General features: G+C 32.4%; 2 protein-coding genes across 3 annotated transcripts; both read right to left on the reverse strand.

Moving 5' to 3' along the window:
• Positions 1-4,806: 4,806 nt before the first annotated feature.
• On the reverse strand, positions 4,807-17,506 carry LOC134278187 (FK506-binding protein 5-like). Its single transcript, XM_062760507.1, has 4 exons — positions 17,474-17,506; positions 12,957-13,120; positions 8,511-8,688; positions 4,807-6,056 (listed from the first exon to the last, which is right to left on the reverse strand). Exons 2-4 carry the CDS (start codon positions 13,086-13,088, stop codon positions 4,807-4,809), a joined length of 1,560 nt encoding a protein of 519 aa, XP_062616491.1. The 5' UTR covers positions 13,089-13,120; positions 17,474-17,506.
• A 2,619-nt stretch (positions 17,507-20,125) lies between these two features.
• Positions 20,126-22,461, reverse strand: LOC134278160 (tripartite motif-containing protein 55-like). Of its 2 annotated transcripts, none has more exons than XM_062760480.1 (2): positions 22,350-22,461; positions 20,126-21,978 (listed from the first exon to the last, which is right to left on the reverse strand). In XM_062760480.1, the coding sequence occupies exon 2, from the start codon at positions 21,958-21,960 to the stop codon at positions 20,269-20,271; it is 1,692 nt and encodes a 563-aa protein (XP_062616464.1). In that variant the 5' UTR covers positions 21,961-21,978; positions 22,350-22,461; the 3' UTR covers positions 20,126-20,268. The 2 variants fall into 2 exon arrangements, with proteins under 2 accessions (XP_062616464.1, XP_062616463.1); XM_062760479.1 differs by having other exon boundaries at positions 20,127-21,973; positions 22,350-22,458.
• Between the last annotated feature and the right edge of the window lie 2,457 nt (positions 22,462-24,918).

Here is a 24,918-nt window from a genome sequence, read left to right on the forward strand (position 1 = left end):
TAGAGTATGCCAGGGTATCAATAATAATTTGAAACATGGGATAAGAAAACAGAAAGAAATAAGATTTTGCTTCTATGCTGAAATTTATGCTGCCACAAGATAGAGAATTTTTAAAATCTATTTTAGGAATGACTCTAATTCTTGGCCAAATTATTCGATTATAACCTGGTTTGGGTCAGTTTGCGCTTTTTTATAATCCGCTTCGCGAATTATAAAGCGTAAACTGACCCAAACCAGGTTATAATCGAATAATTTGGCCAAGAATTAGAGTCATTCCTTATAATTTAATTTTTAAGTAATTAAACAACTGTGGGTGTAAAATTGTGCTGCTTTTTATGAGTTCAAATTTGCCGCTCAATAATACATCCCTAGTAACGAAGTGATTTGAAACAAGGGGACGTAATAATTGATACACAGATCTAGCAGCCATGATGTTTGTTTATATGAAGTAAGATTGAGCTACTGTTTGAAATTAAAGGTACATTAATTTATTTAATCTGGATTTTTTTTATGAATCCCCTGGACTGGAAATGAGAGGATTGTATAGATACAGATGATTCAGCTGGTTGTCAGGGGGTGTGTCCCCATACCAAACCAGGTTATTGAGAAATACTTTGCGTTCCTTTTTTGGAAATCAACCAATGAGAGACTAGAATATAAACAAGATTTAATCATTTAAGATTGTAAAAGAAGACAAGTAAAAAATAAGAGTGTACGAAACATTAACTTTGTTGTGAACTTCAATTTACATGTTTTGTATTTAAAGTCTGATATTTGTTCTTATCAACGCCATTTTCTTTTTATACAAATTAACTTTATATTTAGCCGAGCTTAAGCAGTAAATGTATACATAATCTCAATATCTCTTAGCCTTATAGAAAAAATACAATCCCCTAATACTACGTGATAAGTAAAAGACGAGATCACCCGTGGCTATACGACGGTTGGATGGATCTATCATCTCTCCCTTAACTCTCTCTTTCTTTTTGAATCTCTATTACCCGTCATGCCCCCATGTCCCCACTTCCTACGCAGAGCTGTTTGTCGGTGATAACGCCGTCCCAGCTGGAGTTACACGTCATAGATGAGGTTATCGGAATGCGAAGATGTCCGAATTGACCGAATGCACGATCCGCCTGTTGTCGTGCACGTGTCGACTCTTGCATGGGGCTTTCCTAAATACCAAAGATTCCAGTCTAAGCATTGCTATGTACACTAAACTTTAAAATTCAAACTTTTAAGTCAAAAATTGAATATTACCGACAATGGATCCCACATTTATTATTGCCAGAACGAAAAGAGAAGGCCAAATCATTTTGTTAAAGCTCAGTGTAATAACCGATAATACCGGAACTTAACTTTGTCTTAATCTCCAGATCCTTCATAAAGTAGAAATGTCCTTGTCATCGGAGAAATGGTTAATTATTACTGGAGACATATTTCTACACGAGTGCTGTGGTTATCTACAATTCCACGAAAACAATTTAATATCCTTGCTAAACAAACCATCAGTCGATTGACTGTTTATCCTTTTTCCATATTTGTTGAAATTTTCCCTACCCCTGAGTACTTAAATTTGTTGTGGCAAACAAAATTCATTGTTGTGATATACTGTTCATTTATATTTACGCCAGATTCTTTCACTGGATTATACATTATCAAAATGTTGAAATATACTGAGCACAAAGTTAAGGATATCATCGAATTAATTTGATGAATATGTTTTACATAGCCTTCATCACAAAAAGCAGAATGCAGTTTTAATATAAGTTTCATATTTCATATTTAAGGTAAGACACAATAGATGGCCAAATTTTCCCTAAAAATCAATTTTTCTGAAACTTTGATATTTTGTTCTAGGATACATAATGTCTCCTTTTCCATAATATGAAAGATTTTTCACCACACATTTTTGGCCCACCAAGTACAAAGATTTTGAAATCACACATTCGACTTGAAAATGAGGCTTATTTTTAAGATTTTCAATTGATCTATTGCAAATTGGTGTAATATGCTGTTTATAGAGATAACCTTTTTGTTACTTAAACTAAGTAAGTTATATTGTTCCTGGAAATTTTGAGTAATATATAACTTAAAAATAGAACATAAATAGCGTTGGAATTGAAAATTTACAAATAATATCTTTGAATTTTGCATACACTTTAAGTTGTGTCACGAGAAAATGTAAAATTCAATTTTTTCAAAAAATCAAAGGAATGATTCAAATAGTCTAAGAATAAAATGTGTAAAAATAAAGAAAATTGAACCAGTGGTTTCAAACATTTTGGCGATTTAAAAAAATTAAATGACAAAAAAAAAACTCCTTAAAGATTCAGACAGTAGATGACGTCCGAATATTTGACCTTTGACCTCTTGATATGGCCTTGACCTTTATTTTTTCATAAAGAATATAGACTCTTTATATAATATTAATTTGTCAAATATCAGCCCTCTACTATTTATGGAACCAAAGTTAAATTGCATTTAATAACAGCCTGTCATATGCTTCTTTATTGCTTTTAGATAGCGTGAACACATTCTAAAATGTAAGCTCCAAAAAACCAATATAGGGTTTTCTTACAGGGATCATTCATTGTTGTCAAAATACATGTAGTAATATTGTTCTTTTGTCTTTATTTTTTCCTTCTATCCATTTTAAGAAATGAGTTAAAATAAAATTCACGGGTGTTTTTACTACTTTAAAGCATAGACGCTTAGTTACAGGATGGTGTATTTTGTGTATTGTGTGCTTTTCTAGGTGTACCTTAGATAAAATGTTCTATCGTTAAAATGATAAATGTCCTACGGACCCGGTTTAACGATAGATTTCGTTCCCTGTACATGTATTCGTAATGTAGCAAAAGAAACACGGGCGATAACTCGTACTAGTACATTTACTATCAACACTCTAGAGAGTTCCGAATGTAAATTTGGTATATTTGAAGCAAGAGAAAAACGTTGGAAAATTTAATTGGGTTTTAGTCCTTCTATGGATTATTTTTTGGGATAAAAGGCATATGCAACCTCAAAAAGGTTTGTTTTGATTAATTTGATAGTTATTTCCAGTGCAAATTGTTTTATATTCTTCAAAATCATTTCGGAGCGGATCCGCTCCGATTTGCTACATTGCAAGTATATGGGGACGTATCCTAACTGTGGTGAGGGCTTGTACCAAGACACAGTTAGATTATTTGCTACATTGCAAGTATATCATTTATATTGGGACGTATTCTAACTGTGGTGAGGGCTTGTACCGAGACACAGTTAGATTATTCTAACTAGGTGTACCTGAATACCCTCATTAAAATAAAAATAAACATTCGCCGAAATTAACACGTTTTAAAAAATGTCATATTTACTGTATATAAAAAGAATAAAGGAGCGTCACTCGCCATCTTGAAAATCAGGGGGTACCTCGGTTCACACTAAATTTTCATCTATATCTACATTTTTCTTTCCAGTGTAAAATGGCACATAAAAAGGGCCCACAAAGTATTGCTTAAGTGCACTTGTCCTTTAAACTATTCTCTTGGCAAATGAATATATTTGATTTTCATACTACTAAGTTTTAACATAGATTTGATGTAAATTTAGAGCATAACTTAATATAAGATGACATTTGACTTCTTAAGTTTATGTTTAATTTTTGCTGTTCAATTTAGAGAGGCTAGTACTCTAAGACATATTGTATGAAATTAAGGATAAATAACACAAACAATTTTTTTTTCCAGAATTCAGCAATATTTTTCATAAATTTACCTCTAAATTGGTAACAAGAATAATGATTACCAAGTAAAGTTGGGAATTTCTATAAGAGTTTGTCATAATGTTAAAAAATGTACAAAATTTTATATGGAATTATATTGGAAGCAAAACAGTCAAGCACTAAAAAACCCAACAACACTGTATATCCTAAGTGTCGGATCTACAAAAACATGTAGATACAAGGTCACGAATGAAAATTTATATAAAGCACTAAAAATGACCAACGACACGAACAATAAAAATTGTCAAATTTTCTCGACGCCCTGTCCCTTCCTCAGGACAAAGAAAAAAAGTTAAGAAGTCATAAGAACAATGGAAAAAGAGAAACGAAAAACAACTACATGTAGCACTACTACTAAACTACTAAACACTATATATATTTATATACGTAGTTACATGTTGAATTGGAAATTTTTATGAACACTATTTAAGAAAGAAATCCGGACCGCGATGGAATACGTCCGGTCTATCGGGTATACTCGGGTGGAATCCTATACTGTAAACCAACTATTATTCGCAACGACTTTATTTCGCGATTTACCAGGATAAACTAGTTCGCTACGATTAATTTTCACGATCAATCCTTTTTGCACCTGTTTTTAATAGAAAAATATGCTATAAGGACCGGTTCGCGACGAGAAATATTCGCGATGACGAGGCTCTCGTGAACTTTGCGAAAATTTCTCGCACGAGAATAAAAGTTGGTTTACAGTATTTAAACTGTGTAAACATTGATAGTGATGTGAAAACGTTGGATAAAAAGAATTTCCCATATAAGTAGGTAGATATGATTTTTATCCAACTCCTTGTGTGTTTGTATCCCCTCTCCAATGTTTAGGGATAAAAAAACCCACACATTTTGTTGGATAAAAATAATATCCAACTGTAAATCGTGGAAGATCTTATATAAATTCTTCTTCTTCCTTTGACTCTGTTTTTTCCTCTTCAACTTCATTCTATTTATCTTCATCCTTCTCCACTTCTTTATAATCCTCCTTGTCTCTCCACTCTTCCACAACTTCTTCCTCTCCTTCTTGATCCTCATCCTCCTCTCCCTTTTCTTCCTCCTCTTAAATCCACCCTTTCATCCATATTTTCCTCCTCTTCCTCTTGTACTTCATCTGCCCTTTCCTTCTCATCTTCTTCCCCTTCTTCCTCCTCTTCATTCTCTGACTCATATCCCTGTTCCTGACATTCTTTGTCCTCTACCACCCACCAATCTCTTTCTTCTCCCTCTTCATCTTCCTCCCCCTCTTCTTCTTCGTCATTTTCTACATTATTTTCCTCTTCTTCCTCGTCTGCCTCTTCCTCCACTTCTGTGTCTTCCTCCTCTTCTCCCTCCTCTCTTTCAATTTGCTCTTCTTCTATTTCATCTTTGATCTCTACTTCCTCTATTTTTTTCTCCCGTTCATCTTTGTCTTCTCTTTGATTCTTTTTCTTCATATCCTCCTCTTCCTCCTCTGACACGCGTTTTCGTTTTCTATTCTTGTTTGAGACTTGTTTTGGGTTTATAGCTTCATCAGAATCACTGTAGAAATGAGAAGCATCATCTCGGCTTCCATTGTTCAATTCCTGCAACTGTTTAATCCAATTAGAAGCATAATGACTCGGTTGTGGTGGTACAATTGTTGAGGTCGTACTAAATTCGGAGGTATTATCGCTGCAATTACTTGGAAAGGAGAGGATACTAGATGAACAATAACAAGTCAGCTGACTTTGGCGTTGGATTTTTTTTGCGATGTGATTGTAATTTTCAAGAAGAGCAAACTTGAGATTGGACATGTACATTTTTCCATGACATGGATTTGTCATTTTGTTAAAAATCTGTTGCCAGAAAGAGTCCAAAGCTGGTTTATCCCCCCTCATAACATCTTGAAGAGTTTTTAAATCAATGACGTTACTTTGATAAAGATCATCAGCAATCCGCATAATATCTACATTCTTTATAATGAAGCACGGAATACATTTGCTTCGCTTTTCTGGTTTCTGGAGTTTATTCCGGTACGATTCTTTAAGTATCTTAGAAATCTGTGGATAATATTCTTCTTGTGATATGATATTAATAAATTTTCGGAACACAGTTTTATCTTTGCGACTGAGCAGCAAAACCATTTGCCTCGTTTTATTACAAGTTTTTATCTCATTTATTTCTTGTGCATCTGTTTCTGTAAAACAATTTTTCTCCATCAATTCATCAATTAGTAAAGAATCTGACAAACGTATTCCTTGAACCATCATTTTCATGTTCTCCCGTAATACTTCCCCGTGCACGCATTCATCTTCTGATGATCCTATGAAAAAAGACATATTTTCTTTTTAAAAAGTTTTTATACTAGTATCCAATGCATGTGGTAACATAAAGCAACAATTCATATCAATTTAGTTCATAGATACTCATTGCATGTTCTTTCAACTATAGACAACTATTTATAAACGAAAATAAAACAAGAACCTGAATTATTTAGCGCAATTTTTTGTTTCTTATTATAAAAAGTATCCAGAGGTTTTTTTAATAGTATATATTTAGAATTTCACACATAGCTAAAAAAAAAAATCAAGGCAAAAATGGGGGTCAATGCGCTTCTTTTAAATCAACAGAGCAATTAATATGACCTTTTTGCACTGTAATTACGTTTAACACATAAATCAATTTTTCCGTGATTAATTTTTATTAAAATTGATTATTGGATCAAGCATCTTTAATAGTGACATTATAAACTATGCACCTAATTACGTTTAACACATAAATAATTTATTCAAAGTATTTCCTGTAATATTTTATATCCAAATGAATTATTGGAACAAAACAATATTTTTACATCCTGAATATTTTCATAAAAAATTGTGACAACAAAAATAGTATCAAATTACTTTGCATAGTCCTTTCTGTATTCAAAAGATGTTATTTTTCTGGGTATGTGTAATACACGGAAAAAGAAACAAGAAACGATAAACGATAAACAATGAAATGAGATTCAGGTTATAATAATTAATGACCTTAAAATGTCAACAAAGTGGGACAGCTTGTGCTTTTGATTTCATTATGTTAGGAAACAGATGCAGAGTGAAATGAAAATATCTAACTTAGGTTTGATTTATTAGTGACCCGCTTTTCTTCTTAAATGAATCTTACCAAATGGCAACTCCACAAATACAGTTGGATGAGCATCCACAAATCATTGTATGAAAAAAATATTTAATATATTCAAATATATTATTCAAAATCCAAATCCAAATCTTCAAACTAAAAAAGCATGATATTGTGCAAAAGCAATTAAAATTAGTAATTCACTAAAATCTCAAGTGTGGCGAAACAGGTTAGAAATGAAAAACATGTTTTCTTATATGTAGAACTCTTTTCTACTGAAAAAATCTCTAGAAATGATATCACCTGAAATGTGGATGAATAAACATAAATTTAATCAAGGTATGATAAATTGGATCAAAAAAGTTCAAATGAACTTTTTTTTTTTGAAAATTAGAAGTACCATCTCTTAGTAACATTTAAGCATATTCATTGTATGTAGAACTCTCTTATAAAATCAATTTGGCCAAAAATGAGTTTGAATAAATATCTTTAAAATCATACAATGATATGGAAATCCAAAGGGTTCAAAATTCCAACTCTTTAATTCTTAAAATGTACACTTGTAAACCTGAAATTGTAAATCATAATTTGTCAATTGTTCTATCACAATTTGTTAATTGTAATTATCCAACGTGACAAGGGTAAAATGTAAATGCAAGTTTTCCCGATGCTCTCGTGTAATTCGTAGACTTGCGATTTGTCAACTTGGTGAGAAAATATAGGATTCTGTACTATTCAAGTGAATACAGTAAAACTCGGTTATAACGAAGTCACTGGGACCTATGAAATTATTTCGTTATATCCGTAATTTGTTATATCCGTGTGGGAATCTGTTAAATTTATATAACTGGGGATCCAAGATAACTTCGCTATATCCGTGAATTCGAAATATCCGTGTTCGTACTAACCGAGTTTTACTGTAGTTTGTCATTTTAAAATTCTACACTGGCTTGATACATTTTAAATAGTATTTTAAAAAATATATTGAACTGCGTGCTTAATATAATGAGAACGTCTAAAATATATTACATCCTTGATTTTTGCTGCAAATACATTATCTGATTAAATACCTACCCTCCCTTTATTTCTTCAACAAAAGACACTTAAAACCTTATTAGTAGCAAGAATGTACTGTTTTAACATACATTATCTCAAATAACAAATATCTTCTCAATGTATTTCCTCTTTAAAATGGAATGAACTTTCTAAACACTCTTTAAAATATGTAAAAATCACTTTCTAAAGTATGGAACCTTAAATTTCCAATTGCCAACCCCACAAATGTGGTTGGATGAATATTAATAAAAGCATTTAATACCAGAATGTGTTAAAGTAATTCAACCTCCATTCCTCAAACAAAATACATTTGTAAATCATCTAGTTTTTCATTTCGAAGCATTCAGTAAGGTTTAGAATAATCCTATTTTAACATGCAGTTTTCAAATAATTTTATAGCTTTCTAAATTTTTAACGCTAAAAATAACATTTTTTTTTAGTGCAGAAAGGTCAAATGACTAAGCGAAGTAATTTGAAACTATTTTTGAAGCCAAATTTTTTTTCTTCAACTATGTGTGTAGATTCTAAAAATATACGATAAAAAAATTCTCGAACCTTTTGATAGCAGCATCCAACCTTAAACAGTAAATGAATAACTTACCGGGCAGTGTAGGTTGTAGCCGAGAAATGGTACGAGGAACGTTATTACAGCTTCTTAGGGAACTTTCCAATCTTGAAATTTCTCTCCCGAATTTGTTTTGGTTGTGTAGTATTGTTTTTAATCTTGCGTTTGTAATCTTTTGTTCATTCTTTAGTCTTTCTATCTCTTTTTCAAAAGCCTGGGGATAAATCATGAAAAAGATCCTAAGTCATAACTAGAAAATTTAAAATAAGTTTATTTTTAACATACGAGGGTTGTTCGGAAATAATCGAGACACTGAGTATATTTTTCTTTCTAATGAACATCTTTTGGTGAAAAGTTGCATATACGTTTGACATACATTAAGAACTCATAAAAGCAAGATATTTACAAATATTATTTTTTTTTCTCTGCAATGATATATAAAAGTGTCAATGGTAGGAGTACACGGCGCAGGCACGAAATCAGATATTGAAAAATGTAACATCAACATGCAACCCCCGGTGGACCCATAATAAGAGCAAAAATGATTCAATTTATGTATATAATTTTTCAATTTTATTTGGATTTTTCAATTTTATTTTGAGGATCATTGAAATACGGAAGGGAATTAATACCACTTGGTAAATTTTACACTTTAATCTGTAAATTTTACACTTAAATGGCCCTGTAGATATACCAATAGATTGATTAAAACTTGATGTTTTATATTAAGCATTAAAATAAAATACAGACTTGGTGCTTTCATTCCCTATTTAAAATAAAAAACAATTTTAGCAAATAGGTCACAGTCAAGGTCACATGATCATTGTCCTTGGAGTCATTTGAAAACACTTAATTAGTGGAGTATGCCTACCAAATATAAAGTCTCTATCTCTTGTGGTTCAGAAGTTATGGCTATTTTTTAAAAGCTGTTTTTAGCATAAAGGTCACAGTCAAGGTCACAAGGTCATTGGCCTTGGCATCAGTTGAAACTGCTAAATTAGTAGAGTACCAAATATGAAGTCTCTATCTCTCACGGTTCAAAAGTTATGTCGAAGGTTAAAGTTGACAACAGACAGACAAACAGATAAACAGACAGACTTGACAAAAACAATATGCACCCCGAATAAATCCGGGGGCATAAAAATTCTCAAAAAAGTCCGGGTCATGAAGAACTGGCTGTATGAAATTGCAATGTTCTCGATTTTCGAGGTAAACAGGTATTTTTGAGTACTTTCAGTCAAGAAAAATAATACGAGCGTACTCTATGATCTAAAAAATAAAACATGTCTTTTAATCCTCAGAAACAGTTCTATCATTTACTAGCTGCATACTAAAATATTTTAGATCAGAGATTGCGCTCTGTATTAAATATCAAAAAATAGCTTTGAAAATTGACTGTTTTGTATACTTTCTTGCAGAATATGTGGAAAAAAGGTCCAGTTTCAATACAAATTAAGCCCTGTATTTTTCTATAATATGGCAGTGATATAAGAAATTGAATTTCATGATTTAATTTCTGATTCATAGGAATTCCATGTAGTGAGAATACACAAATTGTTTTCTCACATGACATCCTAAATACTAATTGTAACTTCACTAACTTGTATATTTCCTTTTCTATGCGCCGGGATCGATAGATCCGAGGTGTATATTGTTTTATCCTGTCTGTTTAGCTTTCTGTCTGTTTATTTATCTGTCTGTCAACTTTAACCTTCGCCATTTGTATAAAAAGTTTTGATTTAAATGTATTAACCATATTTCTTTACTTAATTTTGTATTTTTTCAATTATATTTTTTGATGAGGTACGCCATATATGGCTTTAAACTTAGAAAGGTACCAAATTAATGACGTCATATTTCCAGAACAGTCATCTTTCATGCCATATTCTTTAATGATCTATTATATTCATCTGCTCAAAACTTTTTAAAAACAATAAATCTTTTAGGGCGCGATAAAGCCCAAACTGTACCTTCTTCTTGGTCGCATTTCCTGACGTCATTGACCAACCAGAAGATTACTTTATTTATGATAGATACTCAATCACCAAAGATCCAAATGATAGTGTATGCATTGTTTAGTTATATTGTCTTCTTGATTCTGTAGAAATGTCACTTATTTTTTTAAATACAAGAAATAAATGTGTGAGCAGAATCGATCCTACCTTAAAGTGTAGCATTAATAAATTAAAGTGTATATTATACAGATTAAAGAGTAAATTTTACAGATTTAAGTGGAAATTTTACAGATTAAAGTGTAAATTTTACATATTAATAAGGTGTAAATTTTTCGAATTTAAGTGTTAATTTTTACAGACTAAAGTGTAAAGATTTTCATATTGAGGTGAAGAAAAAAACAGTAAAGAGTCCAACTGGCACTAAAATGTACAGATTAAAGTATTACAAACCTTTTTGCTATTGATTTGGAAAATAAATTTCATCTTAAAATTACAGAGATAAATTAAAGAGATATCTCTTGAAAAATAGAGATATATCCCATGTTAAAGACATCTCTCATTTTTCAGAGATATCTCTTTGAGAAAGAGATATCTCTTATATTTAGTTAGATATCTCTTTTTGTTTGAGAGATGTTCTTCCACTTGAAAAAATACTGTTTTCTTCTTAAGAGATAACTTTTTCGTAAAAAGAGGTATCTCTAAACGTTAAAGAAATATCTTTTTACTTTACTTTTGGAGATATCTTTCAAAGTTAAAGAGATATATCTGAAAGTAAAAGCCATATCTCTCTTACTTTATCTTAAGAGATAGCTTTTAAAGTTAAAGATATATCTTTCAAAAGTGTCAAAAGGAAATATATCTGCAAAGAGATAACTCTCTTCATTTTCTTTTTATTTAAATTCCATTTAAAATGACTTTTTTCTTTACCGGAAGTAGGCCTTTTTGTTAATTAACTGAAGTACATTAAAGTACTTTTAAATTCGACTCATTCATGATATTCTACATTTAAGCTTTACTAAACATCAGAAGTTATTCAGTTTTGTCTAGATTTCGAATGAGAAATACATGTAGTTGATTATTTCCTAAGTTGAGAAAAAAACCGATCCATGCTTTTGAGATTATATATATATGCCTACTTTCGTTTTCCTGAATATTAAACTTTTATCATTTTTATCAATGAATTTGCCATGCTATGTCTTTTTTCTTTTCACATCGAAACTATTCCAGAGACTTTACTTCCTGTTTCGTTTTCATTTTAAAGTGGAGAATTAATTATTCTATTTTAAGGATTACTGAAAAAGAGATATCTCTCTCATTAAGAGAGATAATTCTTTAGCTTATCAGAATATCTCTTTTTGAAATTTTAAAGAGATATCTCTCTAACAAAGAAAGATATGTCTTTTAATCTTGTTTAAGAGATATCTCTCTCGCATAAAGAAATATCTCTTTTGTTGAAAGAGATATCTCTCTAAGGTATAAAGATATCTATTTTAATCAAAGATATATCTCTATAAGCTAAAGAGATATCTCTCTATGCTATAGAGACATCTCTCTTATTGAAAGAAAATTTTTATTTCACAAATAAATAGTAAAAGGGCTTGCCATATTACAGTGTAAAATTTAAAGTGTAAATTTTACAGATTATGGTGTTAATTTTACAGATTTATGTGTTTTTACAGATTTATGTGTAAATTTGACAAAATAAACTTGTGAGTAAATTTTACAGATTAAAGTGTAAGATTTACTTATAAAGGTGTAGAAATAAAAAAGTATAATATCCAAGTGGCACTAATACATTTTATCAAAAAAATATTAAGTACGACGACAAAATGGATTTTGATCAATTTTTACGACCGCTACGGAATTTAGAATGCATGTTGACCCGAGTTGCATAAATGGGCAGTGAAATAATCTATCCTGTATAAATATATATTTACAATGTAACACATAGAATAACTACACAAGTTTAGCAACAGCACGTATTTTTTTCTAAAGAATCGTTTAAGAAAATAGACAGTTTGATTTTTGTATGGTATATATGATAACAAAGAAAGGAGAGTAAACTCTTCCCCATCGTTTCACATGCGAAAACGTCTCCGACTGACGTGACTTTAAAATGACGTAGCAATGCTGCTCCAGGTCTAAAAACATGCAAGTTTATTATTTCATCGGAACTTATCTAATTATCCCATAAACTAGAAATTTTGTAAAGTTATTTTATTCGTTCTTTGTAAACTGTTGACAAATCCTGAATTTATATCTGTCCTTTATGGAGTAAAAGTAAATGTTTCAATAATTTCTGAACAACCCTCGTATACTTAATAAGTCTTTGTTTTATATATAGAAAATTGGTCGTCCTATTGATATTTCTGCCTTTCTAATCTTTTAATCTCAATCTTTTCTCATTCTACATAGTTAGTTATCAAACACTGAAATCAGATCTAGATACATGTAATAGAAATATTAATCTCTAAGAGAGAGAGAGAGAGAGAGAGAGAGAGAGAGAGAGAGAGAGAGAGAGAGAGACCTTCCAAACTTTTCCTGGAACATTAACACTTCCTTCATTGGTCTCTGAATTTGCTGTAGATCCAATAAAGCCATCTTTATTTATTTTCTTCCTTTTCTTCATTTTCAGCATTAATTCCTTGTCTTTTCCCATTTTATTTTCCGTCCTTGGGCATAATTGTTCAACTGTAGAAAAAATAATAAAGGTTCATGAGTATTTGAAAAGCTATACTGTATATGATAACATCATAAACCAATGATTTTTATGCATGAAGGCGAAGATGAAATTTACTTCTTTTGAATACAGAAAAAAAATCATATATATCCTGTAATTTTGTTTATCCATGAAAAAGCGAAGTTTACTTGGGGCCTCTTAAAAAGGTGTTATTGCCCTATGCTGGTTGGCGTCTTCGGCAAAATATAGGATAACTGGAAAACTTTCTGGTTTTGGGAAATCTACAATATATATAGTAGCCGAGGGAAATAACTAGAAGGGAAAATACTTCAACAAAACTACTAACGAATTCAAAATTTCACTTTCAAGCAATATGAGTTGCATTTGTGAAAATGTTATTTTGCTGCTAAAATGTGTCATTATGATAAATTGTTTATATGTAACTTAACCCTTTATGATCAATTAGACTAAAATAAAGCAGAAGAAAGTCATCTATACATACAATCAAAAATACAGTTTTATATAAGAAATCATTTTTGTACAGGACGACAATAATGTAATTTTGATTCAATCGAAGCTTTTGAATAGTTCTTCCATCGTAAATATGAATAACAGAAGTTTATTAACGTTTTTTCTGTAATTGAAATAATAATTATCTACAATTTTGCAACATAAGTTCCGAGAAACTGAGAAAGGTTGAAGAAAGTCATCAAGAGCTAAACTGTGGTCTGGCAATTCATGGAATGCATATTTCTATCATAGCTCCAGAGCATTCCCATAGAGAGCACTTAAACAGAAAGAATTCTACTTATTGATTCTGCCACCACAGCTGTATGTATGCACACGCACACGCACACGCACACACACATATATATATATATATATATATATATATATTTATAATATACATATCTTTTCTAATTATCTTTAATCATATTCTATTCCTAAGGGCCGGTACACACGGTAAGGCTTGCTTATAAGTCATGGAACGTAAGTTCTAGCCTTACCGTGTGTAAACCCTTAATACACGTTTTTTCGAGCCTTGCAAGTCTGACTTAGGAATAGAACACTGCTCTATTCTTTATTCAAGACTAAGCTGATATTTATTTCTTAACCAATGAAAACCATTCACCCAAAGTTCAATCCATTCTTATAAAACCATACACGTTGGTATATTGAAGAAAACACAAAGTATATTCGAATAAGATAATGAAGATATCGGCAAATACTTCAGTTAACCCTCTCTTCTTTGTTCAGAAGTGTGAATTATGCACCGGTCGGAAAAACTATTTCAAAGTCCTAGCTTGTAATACATTATTCCGTTTAATAATGGGCACTGTTTATGGCTCAAAAACACATGGAATCTATGTAAATGTTTTTATAATTTTGTAAGCCTTGCCTTAGCGTGTGGTCATAGGAGCCGTACGTCCTGCAAAACGTATGTTTTAAACTTATAAGGCAAGCCTTACCGTGTGTACCGGCCCTAAGTCAGACTTGCAAGGCTCCAAAAAAAAACGTGTATTAAGGGTGTACACACGGTAAGGCTAGAACTTACGTTCCATGACTTATAAGGCAAGCCTTACCGTGTGTACCGGCCCTTACAAAAACCCAATTCACTTTCAACTTTGATTATTTAAGTAGAGCAAGGATGACCATTTAAACATCCGTGTTTTTAGAGCTTTGATATCTGGCCGCCATGTTCACCAACTGATATTTAACACTCCATGCAATGCATATACAACATGACAACGCTTAAAATGGTGATTTTTGCAATAAGCAATATGTGTAATTGCCACAAAAGGATGCTTCCAAATCCATTCTACTAGCCATTGCTATTGTTATCAAGGAACATGGACACAGTTTCAAATGAATTTCTATAATGAAACATATGGAGATAACGAACAATATTCAAGATCAAAGGTTCATAAACATAAATTGAAAGGGGGGGGGGTGGGCTAAACCAACAAAAAAGGTAAATTCCAATTATCAATGCCTATATATTATATATATATATTTGAAAAAAGTGGGGGGGGGGGGGCTAAGACCCCCTAGCCCCCCCCCCCCAACCCGGTACCGACGCCTATGATAAAACAATACAAAATAGAAGCAGAGCAAACACGGATCTCCAAAACATCGGAGATGGGGTCAAGTGCCATGAAGGAGTACTAAGCATCCCCTGCCGACCGGTGTGCTCTTTTCATGATCGGGGAAATACGGAAAAATATGTCGTCAATTAATTTAATGTATAAATAAATGACTAACAATTAGTAAGGTTTAAAGAAATTTGATAATTCCTATTTCATAGTACTGTAAACCAACTTTTGTAACGTATTTACAATTAATCACTGGGATCGTACCTGGTCATTTCCAGGGTTTAGGGTGTTCAAGATTAAATGATTCGAAATAACTGGTAAGATCTTATTGGACTGCCGAAATATACAAATATGTCCTAACCTTATCTAGGTAAATTAAAATCAACAGTAAATCACTATAACAATCGGAGACAAGCAACAAAATCAAATGGGGAGTCCTGATCTAACATTAATATAGGATGCCCAGTCGCCCTCGGACTCCCGCATATACTGTAGGATGCCTTATTCAGGAAGGACAGTATATGTGATAGCCCTTCAACCACTACACTCATTGTAAGATGCCTTATTCAAGGTACTTGGACACAGATTTGAAGTTATTATTTTCTCTATAATATTACGACTTATATATTTTAATAGCATTTCACACAAAAATTAATTAAAAATCTTATTTCGTTTAAAAGATATTGAAATTTCAAATTTTTCGGCGGGTTTGATAGACATATCCTTGCACTCTCACAAATTTAATTTTATTCTTAATCCTTTGAAAAAGTGGCAGTCTCGTTTTGTATAAATGAAAAATATTAATACTATAATCCAGAAAATTCAGAGTAGACATGGTCGAAAGCAAAACAAACACACAATATATTGTCAGTCCGTGCAGTTGTGGTAAGCAGACTGTGACGATTGAACGCACCCGGTGAATTCTAAATATAAACAATAACAGAACTCGAGCCCTGTTTACAAAACCTGTGTACATAACACGAGTGTGCTCGATTTGCTAAACTCTGTACGCATCTCTTAGTTCGGAATGACGATACTTGTGAAGGTGTTTTGCTTTCTAACATTTCTACTCTGAATAGAATTATTTTTCTTGATAAAAGTTTTAATATTTCTCATCAAAACACATCAAAATTGCCACTTTTTCTAAGGATTAAGAACAAAGTTAAAATTTGTGAAAGTGCAAGGATGTGTCTATCAAATCCGCCAAAATATTTAAAGTTTTAATAACTTTTAAATAAAATAAGATTTTTAATTAATTTTTGTGTGAAATGCTATTAAAATATATAATTCGTGATATTATACAGAAAAAATGAGAAAATATTAACTTCAAATCTGTGTCCAAGTACCTTTCAGGACGGACAATAAGTATAGCAGCCTGGACGGACTGGTCAGCCAATGCAGACGAAACACAACAAACTAAGGCTAGACTCTATGTTGGAGGTCAACCAAGTTTGTGGCAGGCCCTAACTGGGTTGGCCTTCCAAATTCACTCTCTAACTGTAAAACAGGCGAGGAATATAACACGCGAATACATTATTCACGACACTCGTCTTCTAACCTTGGCTGCATCCGACGAACTACCCTCTGATCACTGCAGAGTCTCGGTATTTATACACAATTAAAGTCACGTGACGTGAACAGAGACTAATTAAGAACTCCGCATGGTCAAACCTTAGAAACCCGAAATCATTACACTTTTATTCGCGACGTTTCATTTCGCGATTTACCTAGGGTAAATTAGTTCAGGGCGATTAATTTTCGCGATCAAGCCTTTTTATCTGTTGTTAATTGAAAGTCCGAGACAGCAACTACAAGGACCGATTTGCGGCGAAAAATATTTTCGGTTACGAGGTTACGAGGCTCTCGCGAGCAACCAGACAGACGGGCGGTCAGAAAAATAATTCCATAATAATACGCCCTTTCATATGCAGGCCTATAGAAAATAAATCAATATTTTTCAAATTTAAAATGTTAATATTCCAATACTTTGAATCAAAATCACTGCGTATTTCGAAAAAAGGGATGCCTTGAAAATATTTTGAATTTACATACTCGGGTGAATCAAATTTTAAACTGTGTATTGATTAATATAAACAGAAGATCCCTTGTCACACTTTATCTTTTTCAATCGTAATTTAAAATGCGCAGTTTATCTGATTAATTATCGATTTCATATATACTTGTCTCAATTTCAAAAAAAAAAAATGATTATCTGCATCGATAATATTGATGAGAAACTATTCAAATATGAGATATTTTTTAAATGCTTACCAACAAAAAGATAAATCTTTCCCTTTGTAAAGCAAATTTTATAAATAGAGCAAACTAATGCTTATGGTATTTAGGTCTGTATCACGCCGCACAATTTAACAATACTATTTAACTACAATGATTTTTTTCAATTAGCATATATTTAATCTTTCCTTTTTTAAGATTTAGATTAGAATTTTAAAAGATATTTTATTTTTCTCCAGAAGTTTAAAAGTCATGAACTATTTTTTCACCGGTGAATTGATAAGCGTGCTATATGTCTGATAATGTTAACCTGGGTTTTCCTTTTTGTAATAGCCTAGGTCACGCAAGTCGTTCGACCCCCCACTCAAACTCTGGTGTGAGACAATCGATGCGACAAATGTGTAGGTGACCTAGACTACTTTTTGTAATTGTAGAGCGGAACACACCGGTGGCGGATCCGACGGGGGTTACGGGGGTTGCCGAAAATTTTCAAAAAGTCCACATTTTTCCCTGACCACTACTACGTCTGTGTATCCTATGAAATTGTTAAACGATGAAAAAGTAAAAATGTGCTATATAAGTAATAATTAATTTCATTACAACGTTTATTTGTAACGACCCTCTAATAAAACTAATGTGCGAATAACTATACGAGGGGTGATCAAAAAGTTCGCAAACTAATTGAATAACTTCCAAACAAGAAACAATATTTGGTTTTAATGTTATTTAAGATTATATTTTAAATTAATCCTCCCCGACTTTAATGCACATCAAACACCGTTCTGCGCATGCGCGAATCACGTGATATTGGCGGTCACGTGACCCCCTCCGTAGCGTTCTGTCACAAAAGTTAAAAGATTTTTCCGAGTTTTATATTTCTTTCCATGTGAGTTAATTTTTATGACAAGAACAGTTAATTTGTCAGAAATGGTCATATCTCGGCAACAGAATGGGTGGATAATAACATCCTTTCCAAAAATAAGCATGGCGACCATTAAAACACAAATCTTCTGTCTCAGGAGATACCTTTATTCAAGGTGGATAGAGAATGGGTGCATCCTTTTTATTATATAGTATGTTTAAAATCTAAAGTAAACGATATCTTAGGTATTTAATACTTATATCATTGTTCAAATATTCAACTATTTTTCAAAGTACTAATTGGAGGTCTTTGATAGCAAATTGCTTAATTAAAAATACATATCTTTTCAAACTTGCTTTCACTGGGCAAGATGACAAGTATCATTTTAAACATCAGCCTTCCTTCACTAAAACGATTAATCCAATTATTAATTGAATTTATAGGAACTCATTTATCTCAATAAACTGTGTACAAATTATTATATGATACTGTAGAGGGATTTCTAAGATATTACAATAAATTGTACAGTCGTTTGGTGAACGAGTTCGACTGAGACAACCATTTTTCGTCACAAGTGACCTAAATAGTGACGTCATTTTCACATTGTGACGTCACAAACAAGGAGAAAAACTTTATTCAGCATATGCTATTTATAGACCTTGTGTATGGCTATGTGTGTACAGAATTTCATTTTAATCTGAATCGTGGTTTTGTAGATATAGAGATAGTTTGCGAACTTTTTGATCACCCCTCGTATCTCACTTTCATTCCCAAATACCGTGTCGTGTAGGGCATCGGCATCAAAAGCAGGTTTTAGCTCGACTGGTCAGAGACCAGAAGAGCTTTTGCGTTATTAATGCGTTCATCGTTCGTCCCTCTGTCTGTCCGTCTGTCTGTCTGTAAACAATTTTTCAAAATGGTTCTCCTCCTACAGTTTTGATCTGATTTCAATATAACTTGGCACACAAGTAGACTACACTAAGATACATAATTCTATATATCGGTTTTTGATTTTGATGAATGATGTTGCCGTGGTTACTAAAATATGTGTTTATTTCTGGTTACTAAAAATATGTGTGTATTTCTGTGAAATACTTTTAAAATGCTACTCTTCCTACAGTTTTAGTCAATATAACTTGGCACACGAGTAGACTACACAATCTACATAATTTTGTGTATTGGTTTTCGATTTCGATAATCGGTGTTGCCGTGGTTACAAAAAAATAGAAATTTCTTTGAAATAACTTTATAATGCTATTCCTCCTACCATTTGAGTAAACTACACTAGGATACATAATTCTGTATATCGATTTTTGATTTCCATAAACGATGTTGCTGTGGTTACTAAAACTAGAAATTTCTGTAAAATACTTTCAAAATGCTCTCCATATACCTTTATAGTCAGATTATAATATAATATAAGTAGACTACACTGATTGATACATAATTATCAATTTTGTGTTTTTGAGTTTATGATTGATGTTGCCATGGTAACTAAAATTGAAAAGTTTCATTGAAAGCTTCTCCTACAATTTTAGTCTAATTGCACTCTTGCCACAAAAAGAGACTTAATCAGGGCTCATTATTCTGTTTATTGCTTTTATAAAGTTTTCAGTCCCAACTACTACTTTTCCTTTTTTATAAGTACACACCAGTAGAGCTACAGTCTCGACAGAGACTTCTGGTTTGACTTGCCTAGAAAGCTAAGCAGTCTAGCAAGCTGTTCATTAACTAGCTACTTTGCTAGAGACAAAATCCGTAACTCAAGAGTTCACACATTATAAACCATAAATCTAGTCACTGAGAGGGTATTCAATATCAACCAATTTAAATGCATTTCTATGATATAATTTACTTTTAAATTCACAGTTCATTCATAAACCGGTGAAATTTTATAAGAAGTAGATATATGTATTATCAATTATTTCCAAGTTATTTTCATATTTTCAAAGATTTCTCTAGTTTGCTTTTACTGCAGATATCTGATTTTCTTCACTTGTCCTTCATCATATAGAGAAACATAGAGATAGTCATTTGTATCTGTACACAGTCCCCATGGATTTCTCAGACCAAAATTGATGTAACAGAGGAACTGTCCATCTTGGTCTATGATGTGGACACAGTCATTGCATTTATCAGCTGTAAGGATGTGACTCTGACTGTCTGTGGTGATTCCAAGTGGACTGAATGGTTTGTTCTTTGGAGCAGGAGTATGTCCTTTGTACCTGAATCTCAGTCTTCCAGCCCGATTTACCACCACTACTGTTCCAGCCTCACAGTCCGATACACAGATATCCAGGTTTCTGCTCTCAGTAATATGTCTCGTAGAAGGACCGGATGGATATAGAGGTTGGCCTTTATCATCAAACTGAATGGTTTGTCTTTCTGTGGAACCAGAGTAACGGACAATCTTTGATGGATTTATGTCATCACTATCCATTATAACCAGAAAATCTCCAGAGGTTGCGATGCAGACAACATGACGATTACATTTCGTTAATCTGATAACCTCTTCTATCTTCTCATTCTTCACAATATTCACAGTTCTGCACCGCCAATCAGTATAAACTAGATATCCAGTTTTTGTCACTGCTATGTCAGCTGGTGTGTCTCCTGACTTGGTTGTGATTGACTTGAGTAGTGATCCCTGACTTATGTTGTAGAGTTTCATAGTGTTGTTATATTGTCCAATTGTCCAAATCTCTTCATTACTCAGACAGGCCACATTGCGAATGTTTGTATACTCAGTTTCAATGGTGGTGACAGTCTCTGGTTCATCAAGTAGTTGTTTCATTGGAGGAGAGGATCCAGCTTCTGGTGAGTTTTCTGTTGTCTTCAGGCTGTAGCCTAGCTTTTTTGAAGTGAGGGAACTTGATGACAAAGCTCCAAAGAATTTAGAGAATTCGTTTCCTTGAATCCTTCCTGGAGTAAATTTTGGTAAAGATATGAGTATTTTTTCTGGAAGATTTCTATGTCTTTTTATATCTGATTTCACATTGAATACTTTTGAAATGTCATTAGAGTTGACAGCAGCATCAATTGAATTAATTTCATTCTTGATTTCAGAAATGTTCTTAATTATTTCATCCAGGTGTTTCTGTAGAGTTTGCATCTGTGTGTTTTTCATCTCATCAACTTCAGCGTTAAGTTTCTTGACAAGTTTGTCAATTTCTCTGTGCCAGTCCTCTCCATGTTTTGATATGGCTGATGAAAGGTCTTCATATTCCTTTTCTAACTGACTCATTCTGTTTTGTACATCAGAGACAATGTCCTGGTAGGTTGGGTAAATTGTATCATTCATCTCAGTTTGATCTTTGTTGATGTCTTCTTTTTTCTTCTCTAGAACTCTTAAAATTTTTAATAATTTATGACCCAGATGGTGATCTGAAGTAAGACAGGTGGCACACACAGGAATGTCACATTGATTACAGTACATTTCACATCGTTCTTTGACATGAAATGTACATCCAGGATAAATGGGGGTAGATTTTCTAAGCTTGAAAGGGACAATTTCATGATTTTTTGATTCATCAGAAATCATGTGTTCTCCAACACAGACCTTACACAGATTAACCAGACATGTGTCACAGTGCATCGCTACCACACCTATTTTACAGAGGTCACATCTCAGCACGTCCTGGGCACTGGTACTGGGGTCCATGATTAAACAAGGTCTTGTCTAATAAAAATATAATTATTAATGTTTGTAAATTATTGCCGACATACAATGTAGCAATTAAAGAGTAATTAATTCAAAAGGCATCATGTAGAAAAAAAGAATGACCTTAAAATGATTAAAGAAATGCCTAGCACGTACTGGTAAATTACACAACTGGTAAAAGCATGACTGTCCCCATTCCTTCATGCCATACTCTTTGTTATCGCAATATAACATAGTTATACATGATTTTGCATTGTAAAATGTTTACGTTTAAAAATGAATGCACAAAAGTTGAAATTAATTACAAAAGCAAACAAATCAATATCTTGTTGCGAAAGTATTTCATAAAACACCGAGTAATATGCAAAATTGTATTGTAAAATAACTACCTGAATTTAACAGCGCATATATTGTCGGCCAGATTCAGCCTGCCTCTATATACAAGGATTAAGTGACCACTTATGTTTATCACTTGTCTTCCTGATCTAAGTGTTTCTGAACCACGACTGGCCTCTGAATCACTTTATCACAAAATATTTCTCCTTCTTGTACCCAAAGTACATCTATAGTATTTAAACTTCCCTGTGTATAACTTTAACAGTTATTTTTTTATATTCTGTGATAAATGATTATATAAACACTCCACATCTATGATTCATTTAATGTTATTCATAATTTTTGACTTAACCAGTCAGTCGTGTATATTCAAGTACATAGCAACTCATGTTTAACAACGCAAGTAATAGAATAAAAACACTTTATCATCTGATTACTTTATTCCATTTTCAATAACAGTGAATAATACGGATGAGTGCAGAATTCCTAATATTTAAATTTTTGATATTCGAAAAACTTGAGATATTCGAATAGTGATCAATCAAAAAAAAATCTACACTGCGGGTGTGACTGGTCGGCAGGGGATGCTCACTCCTTAATGACGCCTGATCCCACCTCCGATGTTTTGTAGGCCCGTGTTTGCTCTGCTCCTATTTTGTATATTGTTTTATGGACTTTTGATCTTGAATACAGTTTGTTATCTCCATATGTTTCAAACAATACAACGAAAACCAGTTATAAACACAAACTCGAGGAAATTCAAGAAGTGGGATAAGGTGTTTAGAAGGAGCCTATGTATCCCTGTTGACTGGTCACACCTGCTATTAACCCTAGGATGATGCATGAATAATTTATCATATGCTTAGTTCTTATTCATATTACTATCATAATCTATTAAGATTTTCTTATGTTTTTGCAAATGAGAAATTATAAATGACAAATACGCATTATGATTTCCTGCAAAGGCTCGCGTTTGCAGTGCCGTTACGTCATGTTTCATTACGCTGTCATCTCTAGAGGAAGTTATACTCATTCTAGATGTTGTATATAAAGTGCATATTGAGACAGAATACTGTTTATGTCAATTTTAAAAGAAATGAAGATAAATTTGAGCCATTAGATATTTGATTTAAAGTTTTTAACATGCATTGCTTCACAATACATATTACAGGCTGATAAAAACTGAAGAGAGACATTTGGTCATCAAAAAGTATGCACTTAGTATACACTTAGTATACATGTAACTGCTAAATACCCAGGAGCAGAGAAGATTTTCAAACCATATTGCATTTGCACTATACAATCAATACAATCAATAGGGCCCAACCCTGGCATCGGAACCTCTGATTCAGGGTTCATGTAATTCATAATTTTGGAAGAAAAGACCTTTGTGGCAACGCACTTTGAAAAAATTACGCACTTTGAAAAATTTTTTCAAAGTGCGTTAAATTTGGGACCAACTCAACGCACTTTGAAATATTTTTTCAAAGTGAGTTAAGATTCTACATCAATATATTTTACCATGGAGACACTTAACGCACTTTAAAAAAAATAATATTTATGTCTTCCAATGCTCATCAGGCTCACCGCAGCTAGTTTTTGCTAACTATATATAAAATTGACTAAAAATCGCTCTTAGAGATGAATAATGTCATTTATTAAAATGACGAAATCAAAGGCAATAAATTTCACATACAAAAGAGGGGATCAGACTCACATGCTCAGAATGTAAATTACGCAAAATATAAAAATGAAAAAAAATAATATTTTAGTCAAGGAAAGATTTTATTTGTTATTTTACTTATTTATCTTTCAAAAAACTAAGCCTAACCCTAACCTCAAAAATGAATTGATTTACTCCTGTCGAAAAGAGGAGAAGACGGGTATAAGATCCCTCAGTCCAAATCTTTACCTTTCCAATACATAGGTGTCGGTAACAAACGGGGGAGGGGAGCAATAAACCTAAAAAGGATACGCTGCATTTTCAATGCTTATACGATATATATATCTTTCCAAAATAAGTGGGGGGCTTTGCCCCCATCCCCTCCCCTGGCCCTTCGCCCAGTCTCGATGTCTATGCTATACTCATAGCATTCATATAATTATGTATTTACTTAACTGGTATGACGTTGAAAACTTTCAATAATAAATTAGTTAATTAAAACAGATGAAAACAAGAAATTTTTAAGTAAAGTAAAACGTATGAGAGAGAAAGAATTTTCATAGTTTTGAACAGTCAAATTGGCCCCTTTTCATTATGATAAATGCTAAGTTGCTTGAAGCTGTCCTCTGTTAGTGCTCCCTATACACCTTTACTTCTACTTATCAAAGACTAGAATTAAAAAAAAAAAGAAAGAAACGAATTAATGAACTTAAACAATCGTCACTCTTTTTTTCAAGACCCTTTAATTTTCCCTTTTATTTTATCAAAACCTTAAATATTTAAAACGTCAATATCTCAGGTCCTACTGTGACTTTATCATAAAAAAATCATCAAACCAGAATCTCTTTTTTATTATACCGATTATTTGAAGGAATATTGATCAATCTTTACATTTTTTTTTCAAAGTGCGTTAATATGGTGGATATTAACGCACTTTGAAAAAAAATTTATTTTTTTCA

The sequence above is a fragment of the Saccostrea cucullata genome, unplaced genomic scaffold (genome assembly GCF_032062105.1).
Source record: "Saccostrea cucullata isolate Sc308-1 unplaced genomic scaffold, CSIRO_AGI_Scuc_v1 ctg3017, whole genome shotgun sequence".
NCBI lineage: Eukaryota > Metazoa > Mollusca > Bivalvia > Ostreida > Ostreidae > Saccostrea > Saccostrea cuccullata.

Bases quoted from the DNA above. Each gene is read 5' to 3' on its own strand.
- LOC134278187 (XM_062760507.1), bottom strand. From the start codon at position 13,088: ATGGGAAAAGACAAGGAATTAATGCTGAAAATGAAGAAAAGGAAGAAA. The intron at 8,689-12,956 runs GTCTCTCTCTCT...ATTTATCCCCAG, and splicing joins TTCCAGGAAAAGTTTGGAAG to GCTTTTGAAAAAGAGATAGA. The intron at 6,057-8,510 runs GTAAGTTATTCA...CTTTTTTCATAG, and splicing joins GCTACAACCTACACTGCCCG to GATCATCAGAAGATGAATGC.
- LOC134278160 (XM_062760480.1), bottom strand. From the start codon at position 21,960: ATGGACCCCAGTACCAGTGCCCAGGACGTGCTGAGATGTGACCTCTGT.